Raw genomic sequence first — 27,500 nt, forward strand, 5'->3', positions numbered from 1 at the left:
CAGCTGAACAATCTGAATAAGAATAAAAGAAGAAGATGAAATGAAGATCACACACACACACACACACACACACACACACACACACACAGCTGAAGTGATCAGATCATTGATTATTGATCAGACTGAGTGAAATGAGCTGAAAGTGAAGAGTCATTGTCAGTGTGAGAGAAGAACAAGTGGAAACATGAGACAACAACTATTTCAAACGTCCTTCATTCATGACATCAAAGTCAATGATTCAAGTTCTGAGTGAAGATCAATCAGGTTCAGTTGTGGATCAAAGATCTAAGATCTACAACAGTAACAGTCAGTGAACTGACCTCAGAGTCTCCAGTCTACAGTCTGGACTCTCCAGAAAACCACTCAGATGCTTCACTCCTGAATCCTGCAGCTTGTTTCCACCCAGCTCCAGTTCTCTCAGGTGGGAGGGGTTGGACTTCAGAGCTGAGACCAGAGAAGAACAGCTGATCTCTGACAAACTGCAGCTCCACAATCTGAATAAAGAATAAAAGCAGTGAGTTGAGGACAAAGCTCCTTGTTGACAGCGTTCAGTGTCTCATCATCTGTTCAGAGCTGAAGAAGCTTCAGAAAGAACAAGTTGAGAAAATCAAAGTCCAACAGCTGAAGCAACAGGAAGCAGGTTAAACAGTCACATAGAGAGAAAACAGCTCATTAATATTCATGAGAAGCTGCTGCTGCTTCAACACAGACGCAGTGACTCCGCCTCTTCACCTGTCAGCTCCACCTGTGGCTCCATCCAGACAAACTCATGTTGTGCAGCCACATTGATCAGAGATTTACTGACCATGCTCAAGACAACAAACATGTGAGGCTGAACTCTGTTACCATGACAACTAACGTGTAGAAACACATGTTGAATGAAGCTCAGAGACAGAAAAACCTGAAACACACATCTGCTTATTATGGGATGTTGGCTTTGAATGTTTCGCTATAAACACCACAGAGCCTCAGGAAAGAGGTGGAGCCAGCAGCTATTGATTATAGATCAGTTATTGTCTGATACATCACATGTGTTTCTGTAGTGGAGGTGAAACATGAAGAGAAACAGAGACTGGACTAAAAACCAGTGAGGTGCAGTCAGGGCTTTGATTTATTCACTTCATCTAAAGTTGGATTCTTTTTGACTTTCAGATAACTTTACTACAAGTTCAATGTGTCAGAATGTGGTGATTTTCATGGTCTAATAAAAGCCAGTAAACAGAGCTAGCTTCTGTCCAGGCAGCAGCTGCACAAACCACTCAGCCATGTGTAGTATTACAGAGCAAAGGCCCAGAGCTGCTCTGCCTCTTCTGTCAGTACTGTTGTGCTCTAACACAACTTATAAGAAAAGGTGTTAAGAATTATTATGATGCCTCACAACGGAAGCACCATTTATGTTGGGGTTATACCAACTATAAGTAAGGTTATTTTTAAGAGGGTTATTGGCTATCAAATTAGTAAAATATCAATACCAAAATATCAATAATTACTATAAAAATTATTAATGGGATTTAATTTTTTTAAATCCACCTCGGGGCACCAGACAGCTAATGTACCAAAGTCAGTCTCATAAGGGTGTGCTAACTATTAATATAGAACCTTGTTTAATGATTAAATTAATAATTATAAACAAATTAACATTATCAATAGCTGCAAAGATTGATCTGAGTTGTGTGTTAATGACAGCTGATGTCAGGACGGCATGGATTGTGGGGAAAAGGTGTTGCACATGTTTAAGACTTGGATCTGTGTGAACCATTGTGCATGAATGTGTTTGTTGTGAGGTTGTTGTGTGATGAGCTGTCTGAGGTGCCGACCCCCCACAGCCCTGGTCTTGGTCTGTGAGCGCCTGCCTACCCTGTCCTACAGCCTCAGTGTGGATCAGTAGAATATCAGCCTCATGTCTGCAGCTCAGTATCAACACAACTTTCACATCACATTCATCTGAGCACAGAAATAAAACAGAGTCTGACCTCAGAGTCTCCAGTCTACAGTCTGGACTCTCCAGAAAACCACTCAGACCCTTCACTCCTGAATCCTGCAGCTCGTTTCCACTCAGGTCCAGTTCTCTCAGGTGGGAGGGGTTGGACTTCAGAGCTGAGCCCAGAGAAGAACAGCTGATCTCTGACAAACTGGACCACTCCAATCTGAATAAAGAATAAAAGAAGAAGATGAAATGATTGATGATTGATCAGATGTGTCCTGATCAATGATCAGTGTGTAAATGAGTAGAGGGACTTTGTCCTTGTGTTGTTGTGGATCATCATCATGTGGCCTTCTACACACATCATCCACATGTCAGCACAGATTCATCAGCTGCTGCTGACCTCAGATCAGTCTGTCGATATACAATCAATATCTGATCAATACCTGTTGGACTAAACACTGACTACAACTCTCTGATTCAGGACTGAACTGGATCAAAGACACACACACACACACACACACACAGAGGATGATAAACTGTGTGTGTGGTTAGTAGTTGCATGACTTCAGATTTTTTAAAGTCGACTCTAATGTTATGAAAGTCTAGTCGACGTCGAACAGTCGCTGATGACGTCGTTCATATATATTTTCATATACCTTTTGACCTTGGATTCGAACCGGGGACACCTGCGTTGAGGACTGTAGCCTCTACATGGGGCGGCCGCCTTAACCACTGCGCCACGCACCGCCCCAATGTCGTTCATATTTTCCTGTCATAACTAAAATCACAGGAGGAGGGAAACGCTTTGCAACAATCTGTATCCACTGACTGGTTGATAGAAATCAGTACAGAACAGCAGGTAAATAAACAACCAGTTGTAAATCAGTTTTTTTGTAACATACACTCCTATAGAAGTGAAAAGAAAATACTGGAGCTACTGTGTGTTAGGGAGGAAAACGACACAAGCAAAGGTCTGTAAGCCAATCACCATCACAGTCCTGCTCAGTCACAGTTTTTGTTTTTCGATTCTGGTTGATTGGTTGTTATTGTTTGTTGTTGTGCACGACATAAAGCTGCCTATACGAGCAGAGTTTTTTTCTTTTTGCGCTACATTCACAACTTTCTTTTCATCAACGACCTGTGGAACACTTGCGTGCCAATCCGTGGAGAGCGATCAAGGATCAACACTGATCTGTTTCCAGTGCTCGTTCCCAAAAGGCAAAGGTAGAAGCTATACACAACCTAGAAAGTCAAAGTGTTGTTTTGATGGGCTTGTGTGTTGTTATTGTTGTCCTTTTGTTTTGTTTTGTTTTTTCCTCTGTCTTATGAATATGTCTGCTATGTACTGTTGATAATAATAATTATTATTATTAATCTAATGTTACCCCCGGGAAAAGGGTGGGGTCAAGGGGAATGGATAAATGGAATTGTAATGAAATAAAACAAAATAAAAAATTGATTAAAAAAAACAAAAAAAAAACACTGATCTGCTGCACCACTACTCCCTCCCTCATGATCATCCACATCCTCAACTAGAATAACATTAACTAGAAAATTTCCTCTCGGGAAATTTTGAATGGGCCACGGGAGCTACTGCGGGTTGTGCCATCTCTGTCAACATGGGAATCAAACCCACGATCTTAAGGTCAAGACAGAGCTGATCAGACAGACACATGATCATCTTTCTATAAGCACTGATATGGAGGAGCTGTAACCACATTAGGTTACCTGTGTGTGTGTGTGTGTGTGTGTGTGTGTGTGTGTGTGTGTGTGTGTGTAGGTGTGTGTGTGTGTGTGTGTGTAGGTGTGTGTGTGTGTGTGTGTGTGTGTAACTGTAATCACATGAAGCTGGCTCTAGAGTCTGTGTGTGTGTGTGTGTGACTGACTTGACACATAGTTAGTTAGTAGCTGCATCCTGTGTCAGTCTGATTTAGCTGTGTCTGTGTTTATAAACATTTAAACGAGCGCCAGGTGGATTGTTTATGAAGTTAACGAGCTCTGGCCTGAGGATCAAAGAGGTTACCACGGCAACTCGAGGTGGTTACCACGGCGATAGGGGCCCCCGCAGGCTGAGACAGACAGAAACGTGGAGAAAAAGAGCCATTTTCTGCCTCTAAACCGGTCTCACATTTAGGCTTAGCATGACAAAACGGTAACTCCTATCAGAACAAAACACAGATCAACGTTGCTCTAAGGACTTAATGAAAATTTCGGTACGATTTGGTGTTTCTACAGTAAATATTTTGGCGACGCTGGCAGTTTTAAAACATCAGGCCGTTCTGCTCCTCTCAGAAAATATTTGTATTGGACTCAATGAGGAGCAGAGACAGACGTGGCCGCACTCAGAGGCTGATTCTGTCAATTCTGTAAGTCTCTCTGATATTTTGAGCACATGACATGAGAGATAACAAGTTTGTCTTACAAATTCTGAAAAAATTATGTCTGTAGAGTGAAAATTGTGGCCGTGCTGACAGTTTATCCAGAAAAAATACAGAATGTTTCTTCACTCTCTCCCACTCTAACCGATGATGTCACGCACTCTGACACGAACATTCCATGCAATACACACCCATTATAAACTCATAATTTCTCCAAAAATGATCATGGTCATTGATCAGGGATTGATCAAAAACTATATGACCTATCAAAACGTGGAGTAATACGACAATACACAAGACTTGTGTCTACTGTTTAAAGTTTAAATGGAGTCTCTAGGTGAAAGTATGCCTGAGCAGTAGACGTTTGTTAAACTCCAATGATTGGTCTTTTTCGGTCTTTTTTTTTCCGCCCGTCCCATTGACTTACATGCAAAATTTTTGCGCAGTTTTTCGCGACTACGTCGCGAAAAATTCGTACACTGTTGAGAAAAGTAATAGCACACCGATCCCGATCAAGACGCACGTTTTGATATATAATAGCGCATCGAAAATCGGCCGGAAGTGGAAAAATAACTAGAAAAAGCATTTCCAAGAATGGAAATGGTGTGACTGCTGATAGCAACTGAACGCTGTTGCAGAATTAGCAAATAGTGCAAGCTGTGATCACCATACAAATGTTTGACCAAGGTCAGAATCGAACCCACATCCTCATGGTCATTAGACTTCCACTCTGCCTCTAGGCCACAGTGCACACACAGTTGCAGAGACTGTTGTCTGTTAATGATCTGCACACTGTCAACATCAAGAAAGCTTGAGAGTCAAGCTTGAATGACTTAGAATGAAAATGTCTGTGAATTTCAGGCTGAGCACTAACCATATGGCCACAGAGAACCTGAGTTACAATGAGCTTTATACTATGAGGAATCAAAGACTGTCCAATGACAGCTGAATAATTGGAATCAAAAGTCAAGCAATGAAGTGAAAAGACTGAGGCAGGAATCGAACCCATGACCATATGATCACTAAACCTTTACTCTGCCACTCGGCTACAGAGAGCACACTGCTTTCAAAACTGTTGTCATTCATTGTAATGTGATGATGTGCTGCAAAACTGGTACGAGTAATCAAGGAGATAACAAACACCTGTAACCAATTGAAGGCGGGGGAGGAGAGCAGAATTCAACATAACATAACAAGAGTTCTTCCCTTGGATTCGAACCAGTGACCTTAGGGTTGGCAAGCATCCATCCTAACCCCTACACTACAGTGGAGTTGTGAAGAAGAGAGGTTGAGACTTTGATGAATGTGAGATTTTTTGTGAAAAAGTTAAATATTTTAAAAAGTATAAATAGTTAAAAAGAGAAAAGTAATGCCGATAAAGTTCAAAAAAAGCTGCACGTTTTGATATATGAATTGTTGAAATAGCACAAAGTATGAAGGACTAGAAGAAGACCGTAAAAAGGCGGAAGAAAATGGCCAAACAGAAGAACAATAGTGTGACTGCTTCAGCAGTCACACTAACTAGAAAAAGCATTTCCAAGAATGGAAATGGTGTGACTGCTGACAGCAACTGAACGCTGTTGCAGAATTAGCAAATAGCGCAAGCTGTGATCACCATACAAATGTTTGACCAAGGTCAGAATCGAACCCACATCCTCATGGTCATTAGACTTCCACTCTGCCTCTAGGCCACAGTGCACACACAGTTGCAGAGACTGTTGTCTGTTAATGATCTGCACACTGTCAACATCAGAAAGCTTGAGAGTCAAGCTTGAATGACTTAGAATGAAAATGTCTGTGAATTTCAGGCTGAGCACTAACCATATGGCCACAGAGAACCTGAGTTACAATGAGCTTTATACTATGAGGAATCAAAGACTGTCCAATGACAGCTGAATAATTGGAATCAAAAGTCAAGCAATGAAGTGAAAAGACTGAGGCAGGAATCGAACCCATGACCATATGATCACTAAACCTTTACTCTGCCACTCGGCTACAGAGAGCACACTGCTTTCAAAACTGTTGTCATTCATTGTAATGTGATGATGTGCTGCAAACTGGTACGAGTAATCAAGGAGATAACAAACACCTGTAACCAATTGAAGGCGGGGGAGGAGAGCAGAATTCAACATAACATAACAAGAGTTCTTCCCTTGGATTCGAACCAGTGACCTTAGGGTTGGCAAGCATCCATCCTAACCCCTACACTACAGTGGAGTTGTGAAGAAGAGAGGTTGAGACTTTGATGAATGTGAGATTTTTTGTGAAAAAGTTAAATATTTTAAAAAGTATAAATAGTTAAAAAGAGAAAAGTAATGCCGATAAAGTTCAAAAAAAGCTGCACGTTTTGATATATGAATTGTTGAAATAGCACAAAGTATGAAGGACTAGAAGAAGACCGTAAAAAGGCGGAAGAAAATGGCCAAACAGAAGAACAATAGTGTGACTGCTTCAGCAGTCACACTAATAATAAGAAGAAAAAATCCACACAATAACAGTAGTGCCCGGGCTTCGCCCGGGCACTGGTCCCTGCAGCTATTTCATAGCTGTTGTAACCAAGTTTAACAAGGCCGTGCATCAGCAACAGAAGACAATTTAAATCAATTAGGGTGACGGATTAGTTTCATTCAGCCACTCAGCTGTTGTTTCAAGCAGTTAGCAAGTTGTAACCTACTGACACTTAGACACTTTTACACACAGCGACGTGTGTGTGCACGCATGGTTACTTTGTTACGTGTGCGTGCGTGCGTGCGTTGTTACGCGCAGGTTGTATTTTATGGCGAGTGGATAGTGCCACGGTTACCCAGCCAAAGGAGACTGTCGTGTGGAATTGACGTCTGAACTACGTCGCCTCACCTACGTGTTGATAAGTACGTTGCCTCACCTACACCGCCGCCCCCACCCCCCATCCCTCCTCCCATCCCTCCTCCCCTCCTCCCCTCCTCCCCACCACACACACACACACACACACACACACCTGCAGTTTGTAAAAAGTAGCTACTACTGCCTAAGCTGCACAAAGCACCGTCAGTGCATATAAAACACAGCTTAGGCCTAAGAAAAACAAAAAATGAATCCAATATTGGAATTCACTCAATTACTGTAAATTGGGGAAAGTGACAATGAGGGGATCGACGTAGCCTACTTTTTTTTCTTCCAACTTTATTGAACAACAGACAATTCAGACATTCCAGCTCACGTGTCAGTACAATAGCTAGATTTACACATGACAGCATAAGAGTTAACTAAAGAGAGAACAATAGAATTAACAATAAAAAAAAAATACATTTCTTGGTGACAGAGCTTGTAATCAATAATGTTCTTGTTATGATGTTTAAGTTCTATGATTTCAGCCCAGAGGAGTGCAATTGTTTTAATGGAGAGAGTATGAGCGATATAAAAAAAAAAGCACGGTCGCAGCCTGAAGCAACAGTGTTGCTGCAAATACGATGAGAGGAGGCTGCTTTTAATTTTTCTGACAGCTCTTGCGCTACTTTTAAATATGAAGCTTTATCCATTTAAACTAGGAGCAACATCAACTGTCATTTTAAATTGTGTTTTATATTGTTAAATATTTAACTGATCGCAATTATAACATGAGTGTGTGTTTTATTGGAAGCGAGGCTGGATAGGTTACAGTGAGTTTTTTTTTAGGTGCTGGGTACAAGCAAATCTCATAAACAAAGACCTTTTTAAATGTGAAAACAGCGGAAACTTATTCAAGATTTGAGTTTGGGCAACACTGATATATAACAGGCGACACATCGGAATTAATCTATTCAAGGCCACATTAAGTGAAATTATTAACTTTACCGATTATCCATCTGATTATCCGTCCTGCTGCGAGCGAACAACTTCTATCAGTGGTGACTGTATATAAAAGTAAAATATAGGCTATAGCTAATGACCTCCTGACGCTCAGGTCAACGGGTGAGGAGAACATCTGTAGGCGGAGACAACTCTCGGCGGAGACGCTCAGAGAGAAAGTCAACAGCAGCGGATCAGCTGATCTCTCCCTCCGTACAAACGCTCCGTTCTGATCCAGATCCACTGGACTTTCAAAGTAAAGGTGACGCAGCTGTAAATGAGTTAAATGGTGAAACAGCGGCGCCCTTATATCCGATTTTATGATTAAACTCTGAACATAACCTGGTCGGGACCAGGTTATGAGCTAAGCATAAGTTACCTGTGGACCTGTAGTTTATATCTACAGTCACACAGTAGGTTATGTTAATAGACAGGCATCTATGGGACGCTTTTAGCTATTTCATTTAAAACAAATCAGCTCAGCAAAGATGGGAAATAATATCTAATCATAATTAATTCGAGAATGGACGAGAATGTATGCACGTGAGTCTGGCCGCAATAGCGGATCAGATCGGACCATCAGGTCTTTAAGAACTGTAGCAGGAATTAAGCACTTTCAGAGGTTTTGTTCATTCACTAGAACTTGTAGAAAACAGACCCGGCTTCTAATTGAGACCGGCTTTTATTTGCTGAAACCTGGAGACAGACCTGACCCAGTGCAACCGGCATCTCCCTTTTCGCCTTTTTTTTTTTCTCCTTCTTTTTGACAATTTACAGTAGGCTACATATGATGGTCTGGGAGACGCTGTGCGCTATAGGCTACTGTAGGGGTATGAGAAAGCTCGTGGTTCAAATGATACTTGATCTAAAGAAGCTCTGTCTGACCAGATGGGGGGGGGTTACAATAGCCTATCCTCCAGTCTTTAGCCGGTCGCTGCGGAGCATCATTAAAAAAAAAAAAAAGCGCTGGTCACGGTGGAGCTGAGAAGAGCGGAGTTGCACAGCTGCAGCTGATCAGCTGACATGTGGTCAAGACACAGACTTGTCCAGGACTTCAAACTCAGAGCTTTCTGTCTTCAGACTGTCCTGACCTGTCCCTCGACATCACACAGGGACAAATCACTTTATGCTGTGATTTAAGTAAGCTATTAAATACAGTAGCCTAGGCTAATCTTAATTTCGATTAATTAGCCTAATTACAAAGCCTCTAATTAATTAGATTAAATCGAGTCCAGGCCCTATAATATTGTCCTATAATTCCTACTGACGACGACTGCAGTGAAGTTAGTTTGAAGTTGGATATTTGACAGACATTCGCTCACTCACTCGCTTCTCAATACATTAAAAATCCATATAAAATATAAAATGTGTTCAAATGCAATAAAAACAGGTGTGGGTCATAGAGGAGGCTTAGCTCTACCCTCCTGTGTTGATTTTGAGTCAACAGGTCACATGACCTGGAGTTATTGAGCTCTAATGCTCATATTTACAGTATAAAATAAATCAAAAATCCATATAAAATATTACATTTGTTTAAATGCAATAAAAACAGGTGGGTGTCATAGAGGAGGCTTAGCTCTACCATCCTGTGTTGATTTTGAGCCAACAGGTCACATGACCTGGGAGTTATTGAGCTCTAATGCTCATATTTACAGTATAAAATATATTAAAAATTCATTTAAAATAGTAAATGTGTTTAAATGCAATAAAAACAGGTGTGTGTCATAGAGGAGGCTCACCTCTGCCATTCTGTGTTGATTTTGAGCCAACAGGTCACATGAATTTTTTATATATTTTATACAGTAAATATGGGCGTTAGAGCTCAATAACTCCTAGGTCAGGTGACCTGTTGACTCAAAATCAACACAGGACAGAAGATCCAAGTCTCCTCTATGACACTCACCTGTTTTAATAGCATTTAAACACAAATAATATCTTATATGAATTTTGTATGTATTTTATACAGTAAATATGAGCATTATAGCTCAATAACTCCCAGGTCATGTGACCTGTTGACTCAAAATCAACACAGGATGGTAGAGCTAAGCCTCCTCTATGACACACACCTGTTTTTATTGTATTTGAACACATCTTATATTTTCTATGAATTTTTAATGTATTGAGAAGGAGCGAATGTCTGTCAAATATCCAACTTCAAACTAACTTCACTGCAGTCTGACGACGGCGTAGTAGCGACGACGTGTGTTTCACACGTCAATGGTGGCGACGTTAGTTTCACACGTCGTTTCACACGTTTGTGGTGACGACGTACTTAGTTCAGACGTCCAGAGCAGGCGTAAATCTGTTGGTAATTCTAACATACGCCGCCGTCACGTCGCCGCCGTCACACGTTCCTTCAGTGCACTCGCCGTGACGTCGCCGCCGGTCTCTCATCTGCTCTCCCATCCACTCCCATTCAAAAATCCACACGTTCAGACGGCGACGGGAGGGGAGGTTGCTCCTTCTCCTTCTCCTGGTAATCCATGATTTGGCACAATAAACTCGCCATAGTACCGGCATACACACACACACACACACACACACACACACACACAGCCCAGGTTGTGTGTCTTCTCTGTTGTAAACCTTGTAATAACAGCTTGTTGTGTACAGTTAACATCCTTGTTGCTCAGGTGTGAGTGTGGATTGTGTTAAAGGTTTGTTGTGTGATGTGAGCGGTGCTCCAACATGTGATCCTGTTATTGATCTGAGTTGTGTGTTAATAACAGCTGATGTCAGGACGGCATGGATTGTGGGGAAAAGGTGTTGCACATGTTTAAGACTGGGATCTGTGTAAACCATTGTGCATGAATGTGTTTGTTGTGAGGTTGTTGTGTGATGAGCTGTCTGAGGTGCCGACCCCCCACAGCCCTGGTCTTGGTCTGTGAGCGCCTGCCTACCCTGTCCTACAGCCTCAGTGTGGATCAGTAGAATATCAGCCTCATGTCTGCAGCTCAGTATCAACACAACTTTCACATCACATTCATCTGAGCACAGAAATAAAACAGAGTCTGACCTCAGAGTCTCCAGTCTACAGTCTGGACTCTCCAGAAAACCACTCAGACCCTTCACTCCTGAATCCTGCAGGTAGTTGGAGCTCAGGTCCAGGTGTCTCAGGTGGGAGGGGTTGGACTTCAGAGCTGAGACCAGAGAAGAACAGCTGATCTCTGACAAACTGCAGCGCTCCAATCTGAATAAAGAATAAAAGAAGAAGATGAAATGATTGATGATTGATCAGATGTGTCCTGATCAATGATCAGTGTGTAAATGAGTAGAGGGACTTTGTCCTTGTGTTGTTGTGGATCATCATCATGTGGCCTTCTACACACATCATCCACATGTCAGCACAGATTCATCAGCTGCTGCTGACCTCAGATCAGTCTGTCAATATACAATCAATATCTGATCAATACCTGTTGGACTAAACACTGACTACAACTCTCTGATTCAGGACTGAACTGGATCAAAGACACACACACACAGAGGATGATAAACTGTGTGTGTGGTTAGTAGTTGCATGACTTCAGATTTTTTAAAGTCGACTCTAATGTTATGAAAGTTGAGTCGACGTCGACCAGTCGCTGATGACGTCGTTCATATATATATATATTTTTTTAAGTAGTATATATTTTTTGGCGTTTTTGCCTTTATTTGATAGACAGTGATATAGACAGGAAAGGGGGAGGCAGAGAGGGGGAATGACATGTAGGAAGGAAAGGTCTGCCCGACGCGGGATTTGAACCGGGGACGCCTGCGTTGAGGACTGTAGCCTCTACATGGGGCGGCCGCCTTAACCACTGCGCCACGCACCGCCCCAACGTCATTCATATTTTCCTGTCATAACTAAAATCACAGGAGGAGGGAAACGCTTTGCAACAATCTGTATCCACTGACTGGTTGATAGAAATCAGTACAGAACAGCAGGTAAATAAACAACCAGTTGTAAATCAGTTTTTTTGTAACATACACTCCTATAGAAGTGAAAAGAAAATACTGGAGCTACTGTGTGTTAGGGAGGAAAATGACACAAGCACAGGTCTGTAAGCCAATCACCATCACAGTCCTGCTCAGTCACAGTTTTTGTTTTTCGATTCTGGTTGATTAGTTGTTATTGTTTGTTGTTGTGCGCGACATAAAGCTGCCTATTCGAGCAGAGTTTTTTTTTTGCGCTACATTCACAACTTTCTTTTCATCAACGACCTGTGGAACACTTGCGTGCCGATCCGTGGAGAGCGATCAAGGATCAACACTGATCTGTTTCCAGTGCTCGTGCCCAAAAGGCAAAGGTAGAAGCTATACACAACCTAGAAAGTCAAAGTGTTGTTTTGATGGGCTTGTGTGTTGTTTTTTTTGTCTTTTGGTTTTGTTTAGTTTTTTCTCTGTCTTATGAATATGTCTGCTATGTACTGTTGATAATAATGATAATTATTATTAATCTAATGTTACCCCGGGAAAAGGGTGGGGTCAAGGGGAATGGATAAATGGAATTGTAATGAAATAAAACAAAATAACAAATTGATTAAAAAAAAAAAACACTGATCTGTTGCTCCACTACTCCCTCCCTCATGATCATCCACATCCTCAACTAGAATAAAATGAATAACCAAGTTTATCAAGGCCGTGCATCAGCAACAGAAGACAATTTAAATCAATTAGGGTGACGGATTAGTTTCATTCAGCCACTCAGCTGTTGTTTCAAGCAGTTAGCAAGTTGTAACCTACTGACACTTTTACACACACACACACACACACACACACACACACACACACACACACACACACACACACACACACACACACACACACACACACACACACACACACACACACACAGCTGCAGTGATCAGATCATTGATTATTGATCAGACTGAGTGAAATGAGCTGAAAGTGAAGAGTCATTGTCAGTGTGAGAGAAGAACAAGTGGAAACATGAGACAACAACTACTTCAAACGTCCTTCATTCATGACATCAAAGTCAATGATTCAGGTTCTGAGTGAAGATCAATCAGGTTCAGTTGTGGATCAAAGATCTAATATCTACAACAGTAACAGTCAGTGAACTGACCTCAGAGTCTCCAGTCTACAGTCTGGACTCTCCAGAAAACCACTCAGATGCTTCACTCCTGAATCCTGCAGGTAGTTGTTGGTCAGGTTCAGTTCTCTCAGGTGGGAGGGGTTGGACTTCAGAGCTGAGGCCAGAGAAGAACAGCTGATCTCTGACAAACTGCAGCTCTTCAATCTGAATAAAGAATAAAAGCAGTGAGTTGAGGACAAAGCTCCTTGTTGACAGCGTTCAGTGTCTCATCATCTGTTCAGAGCTGAAGAAGCTTCAGAAAGAACAAGTTTAGAAAATCAAAGTCCAACAGCTGAAGCAACAGGAAGCAGGTTAAAGCAGAAGTAAGTGATATATTTGTGTTAATATAAGTCTTAAATAGTTATATCTTCCGACAGCAATCACTTACATAGAGTGTTTGGACTGAAACACGGGTCTGTCAGTCACTCTGCTCTGCTCTGAGCCGAAGAGAAAACATTTATCGTATCCTACAGTTTTTATCCAATGAGGAGAGAGAACGGCATGCAGGGCTGTGTGTGCAGCCAAGGGACGCCGTGAATGTGGTGACGTAGGGACGAGGACTGTTATGGTGCGTTCAAGGAAACTCGTATTTTTCCGACCGTGAAGTGGTACCAGTTCGATCTGGTACGAGTTCACCGGTCGGAAGTTACGAGTGGCCGTTATAGTGACTTTCACCGGTAAAACAGGTCGGAAAAACACGAGTGGGTTGCCTGAAACGCTACAAAGTCGTAAGTTGTGACTTGAAGCTGTAATTTACGATTTCAAAAGCCTGCCTGGAACGCAGCATTAGCGAAAACGACCGGACCACTTACTTCTGCTTTAACATCCTTGTTGCTCAGGTGTGACTGTGGATTGTGTTAAAGGTTTGTTGTGTGATGTGAGCGGTGCTCCAACATGTGATCCTGTTATTGATCTGAGTTGTGTGTTAATAACAGCTGATGTCAGGACGGCATGGATTGTGGGGAAAAGGTGTTGCACATGGTTAAGACTTGGATCTGTGTGAACCATTGTGCATGAATGTGTTTGTTGTGAGGTTGTTGTGTGATGAGCTGTCTGAGGTGCCGACCCCCCACAGCCCTGGTCTTGGTCTGTGAGCGCCTGCCTACCCTGTCCTACAGCCTCAGTGTGGATCAGTAGAATATCAGCCTCATGTCTGCAGCTCAGTATCAACACAACTTTCACATCACATTCATCTGAGCACAGAAATAAAACAGAGTCTGACCTCAGAGTCTCCAGTCTACAGTCTGGACTCTCCAGAAAACCACTCAGATGCTTCACTCCTGAATCCTGCAGCTTGTTTCCACTCAGGTCCAGTTCTCTCAGGTGGGAGGGGTTGGACTTCAGAGCTGAGCCCAGAGAAGAACAGCTGATCTCTGACAACCAGCAGTTCACCAATCTGAATAAAAAATAAAAGAAGAAGATGAAATGATTGATGATTGATCAGATGTGTCCTGATCAATGATCAGTGTGTAAATGAGTAGAGGGACTTTGTCCTTGTGTTGTTGTGGATCATCATCATGTGGCCTTCTACACACATCATCCACATGTCAGCACAGATTCATCAGCTGCTGCTGACCTCAGATCAGTCTGTCAATATACAATCAATATCTGATCAATACCTGTTGGACTAAACACTGACTACAACTCTCTGATTCAGGACTGAACTGGATCAAAGACACACACACACACACACACACACACACACACACACACACACACACACACACACACACACACACACACACAAAGAGAGGATGATAAACTGTGTGTGTGGTTAGTAGTTGCATGACTGGACGCGGGATTCGAACCGGGGACACCTGCGTTGAGGACTGTAGCCTCTACATGGGGCGGCCGCCTTAACCACTGCGCCACGCACCGCCCCAACATCGTTCATATTTTCCTGTCATAACTAAAATCACAGGAGGAGGGAAACGCTTTGCAACAATCTGTATCCACTGACTGGTTGATAGAAATCAGTACAGAACAGCAGGTAAATAAACAACCAGTTGTAAATCAGTTTTTTTGTAACATACACTCCTATAGAAGTGAAAAGAAAATACTGGAGCTACTGTGTGTTAGGGAGGAAAACGACACAAGCAAAGGTCTGTAAGCCAATCACCATCACAGTCCTGCTCAGTCACAACTTTTGTTTTTCGATTCTGGTTGATTGGTTGATATTGTTTGTTGTTGTTGTTGTTTTTTGCACTACATTCACAACTTTCTTTTCATCAACGACCTGTGGAACACTTGCGTGCCGATCCGTGGAGAGCGATCAAGGATCAACACTGATCTGTTTCCAGTGCTCGTTCCCAAAAGGCAAAGGTAGAAGCTATACACAACCTAGAAAGTCAAAGTGTTGTTTTGATGGGCTTGTGTGTTTTGTTTTTGTTTTGTTTTGTTTTGTTTTTTCTCTGTCTTACGAATATGTCTGCTATGTACTGTTGATAATAATGATAATTATTATTAATCTAATGTGGGGGTGGGGTCAAGGGGAAAGAATAAATGGAATTGTAATGAAATAAAACAAAATAAAAAATTGATTAAAAAAAACAAAAAAAATACACTGATCTGTTGCACCACTACTCCCTCCCTCATGATCATCCACATCCTCAACTAGAATAAAATGAATAACCAAGTTTATCAAGGCCGTGCATCAGCAACAGAAGACAATTTAAATCAATTAGGGTGACGGATTAGTTTCATTCAGCCACTCAGCTGTTGTTTCAAGCAGCTCTCCACTTGTGCTGCCAAAATCACCTGATCAGCAACGAGTCGACATCAAGCTCAAAACATCATTGTGGAGCAGTAAAGTCGAGTCCGTGCAACACACACACACACACACACACACACACACACACACACACACACACACACACACACACACACACACACACAGCAGCTTCTCCGGCCTCAGATCTACATCACATCTGCTCAGCTTCAGCTACAGTGGCTGATCCAGCTGTTCTGTTAGCAGCTTCATCTGAGAGCAGCTCATTATCATCATCATCATCATCATCATCATCATCATCATCATCATCATCATCATCATCATCATCACCACACTGACCTCTGAGTGACCTCTGACCCTTCACCTTCTACCAGCTGCAGTAACATGGAGTCACAATCAGTCGCTGCTTCAAACTGAACTTCACACATTTGAACTGAACACAGACAAAAGTCCAACAGGTCCAGTCAGTGAACTCACCTCAGAGTCTCCAGTCTACAGTTTGGACTCTCCAGTCCAGCACACAGAACCTTCACTGATGAATCACTCAGGGTGTTTCCACTCAGGTCCAGTTCTGTCAGGTGGGAGGGGTTGGACTTCAGAGCTGAGGCCACAACTTCACAGTGACTCTCTGAGAGTTTACAACCAACAAGTCTGTGAAGAGAGAAAATATTAGGGATGCAACGGTTCTCGGTAAAATACCGAACCGTTCGGTACGGCCTGCACGGTGCAATACGCTCTTGGACCGCGGTATTTCAGATTCAGCATCCATCAGCTCTCTCTGCTTTACAGGCAGCTGTGCCGTGTATGTGTGTGCCTGGCCGTTTAAGGCGAAAGCCCGCCCCCGCGAGTCGATGTCCAATCACTGTTGAGCCTCCACACACTCACAGTGACCCCCCCCCTGCAACTGAAAGTGCAGCTCTCACACACAGAAGAGGGGGAAAAAAAACAAAACAAAACAAAAAACAAACAGGCGGCTGCATGAGCGGTCGCTGATCGCAATCGCGGGGAAAATTAATTAGTTATTAGCACGATTTAGCACATGTAGCTTTTATTAGAGTTCCAGCAGGACTCTGTCCATGCACACTGCATGTGTGTGGTGTCCGCGTGCCCGCGCACGATAGAGAGACCGAGGTCGAGCAGGAGTTGACTGACAGGGATGAGAGGTGGTGAAAGGCTGTTTAAAAAAACACAATAGACTAACTCTTTCTTTCCCAGTGAGAGACTGTGGCTGCCAGCACGTTTTCCATGACGGCAATATAGCACGATCTCTGTTTGAAAGTGGCTTCAGAGTGTTCACCTACTGAAAGACTAAAGGAGTGTGCAGAGGGAGGAGCTAGGGGCTGTTCACAGACAGTTCAGGTGTGTGTGTGTGTGTGTTTGTTTGTGTGTGTGTGTGTGTGTGTGTGTGTGTGTGAGTGAGAGAGATAGAGAGAGAGGAGAGCTACATTATAAATATTATAAATTATAAACATTATTTTGGGAGAAAAAAAAAGTTCTCTGCACAAAACACATACCGAAACCGTACCGAGAACCGTGGCCAAAAACCGAGGTACGTATTGTACCGTGGGCTACCTGTACCATTGCACCCCTAGAAAATATCAAATGTGTCAGAATCAAATCAGATGAAAGCTGCAGTAAAAACACAATTGATGCATCTGATGATGTGATGAACATCTGAGCTTCAGCTCATCTTCTCTGACTGAGTTGATCCTCATCACTCTGACAGGATGGACGGGACCCTCAAGCAAAGTCTGCTCATTCTATATAATCCCTGACATAATGTTTTCAAAGTCAAACTAAGAATAATGAAAAGAAAAATTGTGTTTATCTGAACTACTGATCTAAACTACGGATCAATAATTATATTGATCATGTCTGGACTCACCGAGCCTTCCTGCAGTTCCTCACAGCTGGGATCAGTCTCAGTCGTCCCTCCTCTGATGTGTTGTACTTCTTCAGGTCCAACTCATCCAGAACCTGCTCTGACATCTGCAGCATGTAGGCCAGAGCTGAACACTGGATCTCAGAGAGTTTCTTCTCTGATCTGTTCTCTGACTTGAGGAACTGTTGGATCTCCTGATGAACTGACTGGTCCTTCATCTCCGTCAGACAGTGGAAGATGTTGATGCTTCTGTCAGGAGAGATGTAATCAGTCTTCATCTCCTTCAGGTTGTTGATGGTTCTCTGGATGGTTTCTGGACTGTTGTCTGTCTGACCCAGCAGACCTCCTAACAGCCTCTGGTTGGACTCCAGAGAGAGGCCATGAAGGAAGCGAACAAACAGGTCCAGGTGACCATTTCTACTGCAGAGGGATTTCTCCAAGACTCTCTTCAGGAAGTCATCCAGGGTTAAATCAACATGTTGTTCACCAAGGAACTTCTTGAGGACCTGTGTGTTCCTGTTGGTGAAACAGTGGAACATGTAGACTGCAGCCAGAAACTCCTGAACACTCAGATGAACAAAGCAGTAGACTGTTTTCTGGAAGATCACACTCTCTCTTTTGAAGATCTCAGTACAGAGTCCTGAGTTCACCAAGGCCTCTGTGACATCCAGACCACACTGCTCCAGGTCTTCTTGGTAGAACATGATGTTTCCTTCCTGCAGCTGTTCAAACGCCAGCCTCCCCAGCTTCAGAAGAACTTCCCTGTCGGCCTCCGTCAGCTCCTGTGGACTCGTCTCATGTCCTTCACCGTACTTGTTCTTCTTCCTCTTTGTCTGGACCAGCAGGAAGTGTGAGAACAGGTCAGTCGTGGTCTTGGGCAGCTCTCCTCTCTGGTCTGTGGTCAACATGTGCTCCAGAACTGTAGCACTGATCCAGCAGAAGACTGGGACTTGACACATGATGTGGAGGGTCCTGGACGTCTGGATGTGTGAGATGATTCTTCTGGACAGATCTTCATCACTGGACCTCCTCCTGAAGTACTCCTCCATCTGGGCGTCAGTGAAGCCTCGGACCTCTGTTACCCTGTCAACACATGTAGGAGGGATCTGATTGGCTGCTGCAGGTCTGGAGGTGATCCAGACCAGAGCCGAGGGAAGCAGATTCCCCTGGATGAGGTTTGTCAGCAGCACGTTGACTGATGACGTCTGTGTGACGTCAGACACAACCTCCCTGTTGTTGAAGTCCAGTGACAGTCGGCTTTCATCCAGGCCGTCAAAGATGAAGAGAAGTTTACAGACAGCCAGCTGCTCTGCTGTGACCTTCTTTAATGTTGGATGGAAAACATGGAGCAGCCTGAGAAGACTCAACCGCTGATCTCTGATCAGGTTCAGCTCCCTGAACGAAAGCAGAACCAGCAGACTGACATCTTGGTTCTCCAAGCCCTCGGCCCAGTCCAGAGTGAACTTCTGCACCGAGAAGGTTTTTCCAACGCCAGCGACGCCGTTGGTCAGAACCACTCTGATGGGTCTCTGTTGGACAGGTGAGACCGTAGAGACGTCCTCTCTCTGTTGGACAGGTGAGACCGTAGAGACGTCCTCTCTCTGTTGGACAGGTGAGACCGTAGAGACGTCCTCTCTCTGTTGGACAGGTAAGACCGTAGAGACGTCCTCTCTCTGTTGGACAGGTGAGACCATAGAGACGTCCTCTCTCTGTTGGACAGGTGAGACTGTAGAGACGTCCTCTCTCTGTTGGACAGGTAAGTCTTTAAAGATGTTGTTGCACTTGATTGGAGTGTCATGGAGGGTCTTCTTCTTGGACGTTGTCTCCAGCTGTCTCACCTCATGTTGGGTATTAACCTCTTCACTCTGTCCCTCTGTGATGTAGAGCTCAGTGTAGATCCTGTTGAGGAGGGTTACACTTCCTGTTCCACTTCCTGTTCCCTCAGTTCCTTCAGTCACTCGTTCACATCTGCTCCTCAGACTGATCTTATGTTGATCTAAAACCTCCTGCAGACCACGATCTGCTGAGAGAGAAGAGACAGAGTCAGACTGAAGACAGAGAGTCTGACAATCTGATCAGATTATTTTCATCAGCTACAGAAAAACTACAGACAACAAAGAGAAGGTTTGAATCATCATCTTAAATGTCAGTGCTGTGTGATGGAACAATGACTCTGGAGAAAACAACAGGTCCTGGTTTCACAAATGACCACATCAGCAGACAGATGTTCAGTCTCACTTTGTCCACAGCTGCTCTGATTGGCTGTCTGCAGCTCACCTCTGGTTCTGGGTCTTTGTCCACACTGGGGACAGGAGGGGGGTCCTGAAGAACCAGACTGGTCCCAGTCTGAGGTGAAGCACTGTCTGCAGAACCAGTGTCCACAGCTGATGGAGACTGGATCCTTCAGGACGTCCTGACAGAGACCACAGCAGGACAGCTGCTGGTCCACAGAGACACCACTCCTCTTCCTCCTGTCAAGACATTTCTGGATCAACAACATGTCACAGCTCCACATCTGAGCTCTGATTGGTTAACCTCCACAAGGGGGCGGGGCTTCGGTAAGCAGAGGAGCAGAGAGAGAGAAAGTAGAGGAAGACGAGTGTCGAGGGACGAGCTGAATGAAGACCTGGTCCTGAACTGGTCTGGTTTCTGTCTCTCTGTTGTGAACCTTCAGAGTCTGATGGATCTGGTTCCTGGTTTCTCTCTGTTTCCTTCACATGAGTCTAATGACTGAATCATCTTCAGCTCAGTTTACAGTAGAAACCGTCTCTTACCGGGACTCTGAAGGTCCAGGTCCAGGTCCAGGTCCAAGACTGAAGTTTGGAAGATCTCCCATGGACCGGTCACTCCTCATGGACAGACAGATGGATCCTGGAGACTCTGCTCTCAGTCTGTGGTTCTGACCTCTGCAAACACAAACATGTTTTTATTCACATCACATTGATCAGTGATCAGTTCTCTGATCACAGAATCATTGTTAATGGTAAGTTAGGATGTTACCCAATACATTTGGAAATCAATCAGTCCACCTTAAATGTCAGTATGAACTGAGCATGTCACTTGTTGTCTTAGAGGGAAATTCATGTAAAAACTTCTGATGCGCGTTGCCTTCAGGCACAGTTTTTCATCAAGTAGTCTCTGAATGTCCCTCTAAAACAACTCTGTCTGGTAACGTTGTGTTATTATCTCATAGCGTGGTGAATGTGCAGATCACAACTTGTCCACCAGAGCGTTGTGGAGTTGTTGGATTGTGTATTTGATGAGTTTGATGAGGGAAACCAAGAAATCCCATAATGAGCCTCTGTAGCGTAGCTCTGAGCAGCTCCATTCTAAAAACAGCTTGCACCGACAATTAAAGGTAACAAACCTACTGCTATGACTATAGGGATTATGGCAATGGGCCAATTTGCCAAAATGTTGAACTATCCCTTTAATTTGCTTATTTGGTAATGAAGTAATCCAAAAGTAACTAAAAAGTAGTCCAGTGCATTACTTCAATTGTGTGATACTTAAGAGTTAGTAGTGTGTAATTTAGAGTTACTGATTACATTATTTTAACATGTAATTTGTAATTATACTGGATTACATTTTTAAAGTAACCCTCCAAACCAAACTAATCCCTGAACACAGGTCTGAATCTGGTTTCTTACTGTGACTCTGGAGGTCCAGGTCCAAGACTGAAGTCTGGATGGTGTCCCATGGACCGGTCACTCTTCATGGACAGACAGATGGATCCTGGAGACTCTGCTCTCAGTCTGTGGTTCTGACCTCTGCAAACACAAACATGTTTTTATTCACTGGACACTCACACACACAAACCAGGAAGTCATTTCCTCTTCTGTGACGTCACACACACTTCAGGTTTTTATCTGGTCTCTTACTGTGAGTCTGGAGGTTCATGTTTGGACCGGTCACTCTCCAGAGACTTTGATCTGTCCTCCTGTTCCTCCACATTAACACTCATCTTCAGGACTTCAGTCAGTCTGAGAGGGAAACCAGTAACACACACACACACACACACACACACACACACACACACACACACACACACAGAATCAAGACACACCCAAATCCACCGAGGACAAACTATAATCACTTCCTTGTTTGATAGAGTCGTTGACCTCCACCACTCATAGTACTTTCACCATAGATATCATGTAGAAGCCGCTGATGCTGCTGTCCATTGGAACGATGCGTCAATGCAGCCGCCATCTTGGGCAGGGGGAAGCCGTGTCTACTTACTGCATTAGTTAACAGAGGCAGAGGTCTATTAACCATTAAAATCACCACAACGTACTGAATATTGAACCGATTTCCAAGACCTTTGGTTTATTATCAATGTCAGACATACATTTATGATACAACATAGAATGATATTTTAAATTCATCATACATACATTTTACATACTCAGACAAACACCCACATGCGTACATACACTGAAATTTGTTCTAGAAGGGTCTGTCTGCTTGTCAGACGTATATGTCTATGGTCAGAAACCCCTGCCCAAGATGGTGGCCGTGTTGACGTGTTGACAAGCCTGGAGTGGCATCTATATCTATTTATATATCTATGACTTTGACATTAAATCCATGTTTATCCAGTCACCGTGACCTTTGACCTTTGATGTTTGTTCTGAGTTTGAAGAAGTTGTGTGGAGGTGAATCTGAGACAATGTGCTGACGTATGTACGGACTACGTCTGACTCTTCTTCCGTCCACAGTCCACACAGACAAACTGACTCTCAGCAACAACAACAACAACAACAACAACAACAATAATAAAATAATAATAATAATGTTGTGTTGACACTCACTCGTCTCAGACTTCAGTTTTTCTCCTTCTGCTCCGTTCTCTAAAATGGCGTCTGAACAGTTTTACCTCCTCTCTCTGCTCTGCAGTTACAATCATTTATTACTCAGTTTAAAGTTCATCTCATGGACTTTAAACTGAACAATAAATTATAATGAGGAAGTCACTTTCTACAGTAGAGTGGCGCCACCTGCTGGGTAACTCCTGGTATTACACCTGTATGGACAGGTGAACTCTGACACCATGAATAAACAGTGAGCTGAGATCCAGCTGTGGTAGAAGAGCTGCTGAGAGATTTAAAGACACTCCACTACAAGTTACAGCTCAGTCTGTTCTCTGTCTTATTCATCACACATGTTGTCATCAACTAATTTGTGTCTCAGTGTTGTAACTTAACTCGCCCCGGTCTGGCAACACGACCATATATGGAAAACACAACCACAACTAAATGTAAGTCCACACAGAAACCAGGAGGATACAAGGAGAATCATGATGAACTCCTTTTAGAAATGCACTCATTGACATAATGTGTTCCCTAGCCCCTTACCCTAACCTTAACCATTACTCTTAACCTAATTTAAACCTAATTATAACCTAAAGTCTTAACCCTCAAACAGCCCTTGGGAAAAGTGAGGACGGGCCAAAATGTCCTCACTTCCCCTAAATGTCCTCACTCTGTTGGTTAAAAACTCTCGACGGTCCTCACAACGTAGTAAATACAAGAACACACACACACACACACACACACACACACATCTTACAGGTGTTTTTCTGTGGGGAACAGAAGCTGATTGTGCTGAGTTCATCTCTGACTCTGGGATTAGAAAGAATAAATTATCATGTGTAACAAGTGGGCGTGTCACTGGTGGCCAATCACATTATCAGCATTATTTTCATCTCTCTCTCTGATTGGTTCAGGACGGCTACTTGCTACAGTGGACCTGATGTGTTCAGAGGAGGAGGAGGAGGAGGAGGAGGAGAGGAGAGGAGAGGAGAGGAGAGGAGAGGAGAGGAGAGGAGAGGAGAGGAGAGGAGAGGAGAGGAGAGGAGAGGAGAGGAGAGGAGGAGAGGGGGGGGGGAGGAGAGGAGGAGAGAGGAGAGGAGAGGAGAGGAGAGGAGAGGAGGAGAGGAGAGGAGAGGAGAGGAGGAGGAGGAGGAGGAGTTTCTAATCTTGAGTAAAGCTTGACAGTGATTTTAAACTGGACCAACCGATCAACTCTGTCGTCAAAACCAGTTTTTGAGTCCTGGTTCTGGTTCTGGTTCTGGTCCTGGTTCTGGTCCTGGTTCTGGTACTGGTCCTGGTCCTGGTTCTGGTCCTGGTCCTGGTCCTGGTCTTGGTCCTGGTCCTGGTCCTGGTCCTGGTCCTGGTTCTGGTTTGGTCCTGGTCCTGGTCCTGGTTCTGGTCCTGGTTCTGGTTTGGTCCTGGTCCTGGTCCTGGTCCTGGTCCTGGTGCTGGTACTGGTCCTGGTCCTGGTCCTGGTACTGGTCCTGGTTCTGGTCCTGGTACTGGTGCTGGTACTGGTCCTGGTCCTGGTGCTGGTACTGGTCCTGGTCCTGGTCCTGGTCCTGGTCCTGGTGCTGGTACTGGTCCTGGTTCTGGTCCTGGTTCTGGTCCTGGTCCTGGTCCTGGTCCTGGTTCTGGTCCTGGTTCTGGTTCTGGTCCTGGTCCTGGTCCTGGTTCTGGTCCTGGTTCTGGTTCTGGTCCTGGTCCTGGTTCCAGCTGGTCCTGGTCCTGGTCCTGGTCCTGGTCCTGGTCCTGGTTCTGGTTCTGGTTCTGGTCCTGGTCCTGGTTCCTGGTCCTGGTCCTGGTTCCTGGTCCTGGTCCTGGTCCTGGTCCTGGTCCTGGTCCTGGTTCCTGGTCCTGGTCCTGGTCCTGGTTCTGGTCCTGGTCCTGGTTCCTGGTCCTGGTCCTGGTCCTGGCCCTGGTCCTGGTCCTGGTCCTGGTCCTGGTCCTGGTTCCAGCTGGTCCTGGTCCTGGTTCCAGCTGGTCCTGGTCCTGGTCCTGGTTCCTGGTCCTGGTCCTGGTCCTGGTTCTGGTCCTGGTCCTGGTCCTGGTTCCTGGTCCTGGTCCTGGTCCTGGTCCTGGTTCTGGTCCTGGTCCTGGTTCCTGGTCCTGGTCCTGGTCCTGGTCCTGGTTCTGGTCCTGGTCCTGGTCCCAGCTGGTCCTGGTTCCAGCTGGTTCTGGTCCTGGTCCTGGTCCTGGTCCTGGTTCCTGGTCCTGGTCCTGGTCCTGGTTCTGGTCCTGGTCCTGGTCCTGGTCCTGGTCCTGGTCCTGGTCCCAGCTGGTCCTGGTCCTGGTCCTGGTCCCAGCTGGTCCTGGTTCTGGTCCTGGTCCTGGTCCTGGTCCCAGCTGGTCCTGGTTCCAGCTGGTCCTGGTCCTGGTCCTGGTCCTGGTTCTGGTTCTGGTCCTGGTCCTGGTCCTGGTCCTGGTCCTGGTCCTGGTCCCAGCTGGTCCTGGTTCCAGCTGGTCCTGGTCCTGGTCCTGGTCCTGGTTCTGGTCCTGGTCCTGGTCCTGGTCCTGGTCCTGGTTCTGGTCCTGGTCCTGGTCCTGGTCCTGGTCCTGGTCCTGGTCCTGGTCCCAGCTGGTCCTGGTTCCAGCTGGGACCAGGACCAGGACCAGGACCAGGACCAGCTGGTCCTGGTTCCAGCTGGTCCTGGTCCTGGTCCTGGTCCTGGTTCTGGTCCTGGTCCTGGTCCTGGTCCTGGTCCTGGTCCTGGTCCTGGTCCTGGTCCTGGTTCTGGTCCTGGTCCTGGTCCTGGTCCTGGTCCTGGTCCTGGTCCCAGCTGGTCCTGGTTCCAGCTGGTCCTGGTCCTGGTTCTGGTCCTGGTCCTGGTTCTGGTCCTGGTCCTGGTTCTAGTCCTGGTTCTGGTCCTGGTTCTGGTTCTGGTCCTGGTCCTGGTCCTGGTCCTGGTCCTGGTCCTGGTCCTGGTCCTGGTCCTGGTCCTGGTTCTGGTCCTGGTTCAGGTCCTGGTTCTGGTCCTGGTCCTGGTCCTGGTCCTGGTCCTGGTCCTGGTCCTGGTCCTGGTTCTGGTCCTGGTTCAGGTCCTGGTTCTGGTCCTGGTCCTGGTCCTGGTCCTGGTTCTGGTTCTGGTCCTGGTCCTGGTCCTGGTCCTGGTCCTGGTCCTGGTTCTGGTCCTGGTCCTGGTCCTGGTCCTGGTCCTGGTCCTGGTCCTGGTTCTGGTTCTGGTCCTGGTCCTGGTCCTGGTCCTGGTCCTGGTCCTGGTTCTGGTCCTGGTCCTGGTCCTGGTCCTGGTTCCAGCTGGTTCTGGTCCTGGTCCTGGTCCTGGTCCTGGTCCTGGTCCTGGTCCTGGTCCTGGTTCTGGTCCTGGTCCTGGTCCTGGTCCTGGTCCTGGTCTCCGTGGTCACCTCCCTCATAGGTGAAGCAGCAGCAGCAACGAGCATCAGGCTGAGCAGCAGAAACAGGATGGAAGGTCTGGGGTCGACTGATGCCTCATTCATGTTCAGGGGTTCAGTCGCCACTCGGCTAAAGGTGCAGTTCACGTATTACAGAACGGTCTCTGACCTGGAGGAGTTATGCTGCGTTCATAACAACTCGGAGGTCGGGATTCACAACTCGGAAATTTCCGACTTCCGACATCATTGCGTTCACGCTGCAGGAACTCGGAAGAAAAGAAACATGGATACCTGAAGGAAGTTTGGCGTATTATTGTGGCTCATCGCTGAATACGAGAAATAAATGCAGCAGTAAATGATGTTTATTTTGGAGGAGAGGAGACGCCGCAGATGAGTGCACATATAATGTTACGGCCTTGATAACAGTTTAACGTTATTTCCAGACTGCAATTTCACACTATACAACAATCACAGCTTAATATAAACGTATTTCATACAGGCTACTGCAATAATACACAAAAATATGCATTAAAACCTCAACAAATAACTAAAAATGTCTAAATTCTAACCGTTTAAGACGAGGGCCGCCATGTTTTGATGTTGTCGTGACGTCAAGTCGGAAAGTCGGAGCTCTGATATGATACCCGAGTTCCCGACCTGTAATTTCCGAGTTCGACGCCGTTCAACTCTTTTTTTTACAGCTCGGAGCTCGTTTTTTTCCGACTTCCGAGTTGTCTTAAACGCAGCATTAGTGTGTGTGTGTGTGTGTGTGTGTGTGTGTGTGTGTGTGTGTGTGTGTGTGTGTGTGTGTGTGTGTGTGTGTGTGTGGTGTTTTATGTTGTGTAGTCGACCAGTCTCTGCTCCTCAGTCTCTGAAACACTGAATGTTTGTTCATGTTGCTGCTGTTGATCTGTATGTGGCTGATTTGATGCTTCTGCTTTTATGGAGGTGAAGTATTTGATGAATTAAAGGGAAAGTTAAAGGTCAAAGGTCTCTCTTCTCTCCTCCCCCTCTCGCTTCCTCCCTCCTCCCCCCTTCTCTCTCTCTCTCCCCTTCCCTCCTCCTCTCTCTCTCCTTTCTCTTTCTCTTCCTCCCTCCCTCTAAGTCTCTCCCTGTCTCCCCCTCTCTCTACGCTCTCTTTCTCCCCCTTCTCTCTCTCTCCTCCCCCACTTCCTCTATCCTCTCCCTCTTTCTCTCTGCCCCCTCCCTCCCTCTTCTCTCTCCCCTTCCCTCCCCCCTCTCTCTCTCCTCTCCCTCTTTCTCTCTGTCCTTCCTCCCTCCCCCTCTCTTCTCTCTCTCCCTCTATCTTCCTCCCTCCCTCTAGGTCTCTCCTTTCCCCCCTTTCTTTCTCTCTCTCTCCTCCCCTCTCTTCCTCTCTCTTTCCCCTCTTTCCTCTCTCTCTCCTCTCCTCCCCCTCCCTCACTCTCTCTATCCTCTTTCTCTCTGCCCCCTCTAAGTCTATCCCTCTCTCCTCCCCCACTTCCTCTATCCTCTCCCTCTTTCTCTCTGCCCCCTCCCCCTAAGTCTCTCCCCCTCCCT

At 45.3% G+C, this 27,500-nt stretch overlaps 2 protein-coding genes across 2 annotated transcripts in view; both read right to left on the reverse strand.

Annotated features, from left to right (window-relative positions):
- The window catches only part of LOC146986539 (protein NLRC3-like), a 21,877-nt gene extending 181 nt beyond the window's left edge, over positions 1–21,696 (reverse strand). The window contains exons 1-6 of the mRNA XM_085780379.1: positions 21,678–21,696; positions 17,800–19,816; positions 16,392–16,565; positions 14,409–14,582; positions 13,178–13,351; positions 1–12 (exon numbers count right to left, since the gene is read on the reverse strand). The exon at positions 1–12 is cut by the window's left edge and continues 181 nt beyond it. Of these exons, the coding sequence (XP_085636505.1) occupies positions 1–12; positions 13,178–13,351; positions 14,409–14,582; positions 16,392–16,565; positions 17,800–19,816; positions 21,678–21,696 (2,570 nt within the window). The remainder of the gene's footprint in view (positions 13–13,177; positions 13,352–14,408; positions 14,583–16,391; positions 16,566–17,799; positions 19,817–21,677) is intronic.
- LOC146986534 (uncharacterized) overlaps positions 1–27,500 on the reverse strand; it is a 1,046,957-nt gene that overhangs the window by 295,072 nt on the left and 724,385 nt on the right. The gene's annotated exons all lie outside the window — the stretch shown is intronic.

This window comes from Trachurus japonicus, chromosome 6 (genome assembly GCF_045865225.1).
Source record: "Trachurus japonicus isolate A0001 chromosome 6, Traja_1.0".
Taxonomy (NCBI): domain Eukaryota; kingdom Metazoa; phylum Chordata; class Actinopteri; order Carangiformes; family Carangidae; genus Trachurus; species Trachurus japonicus.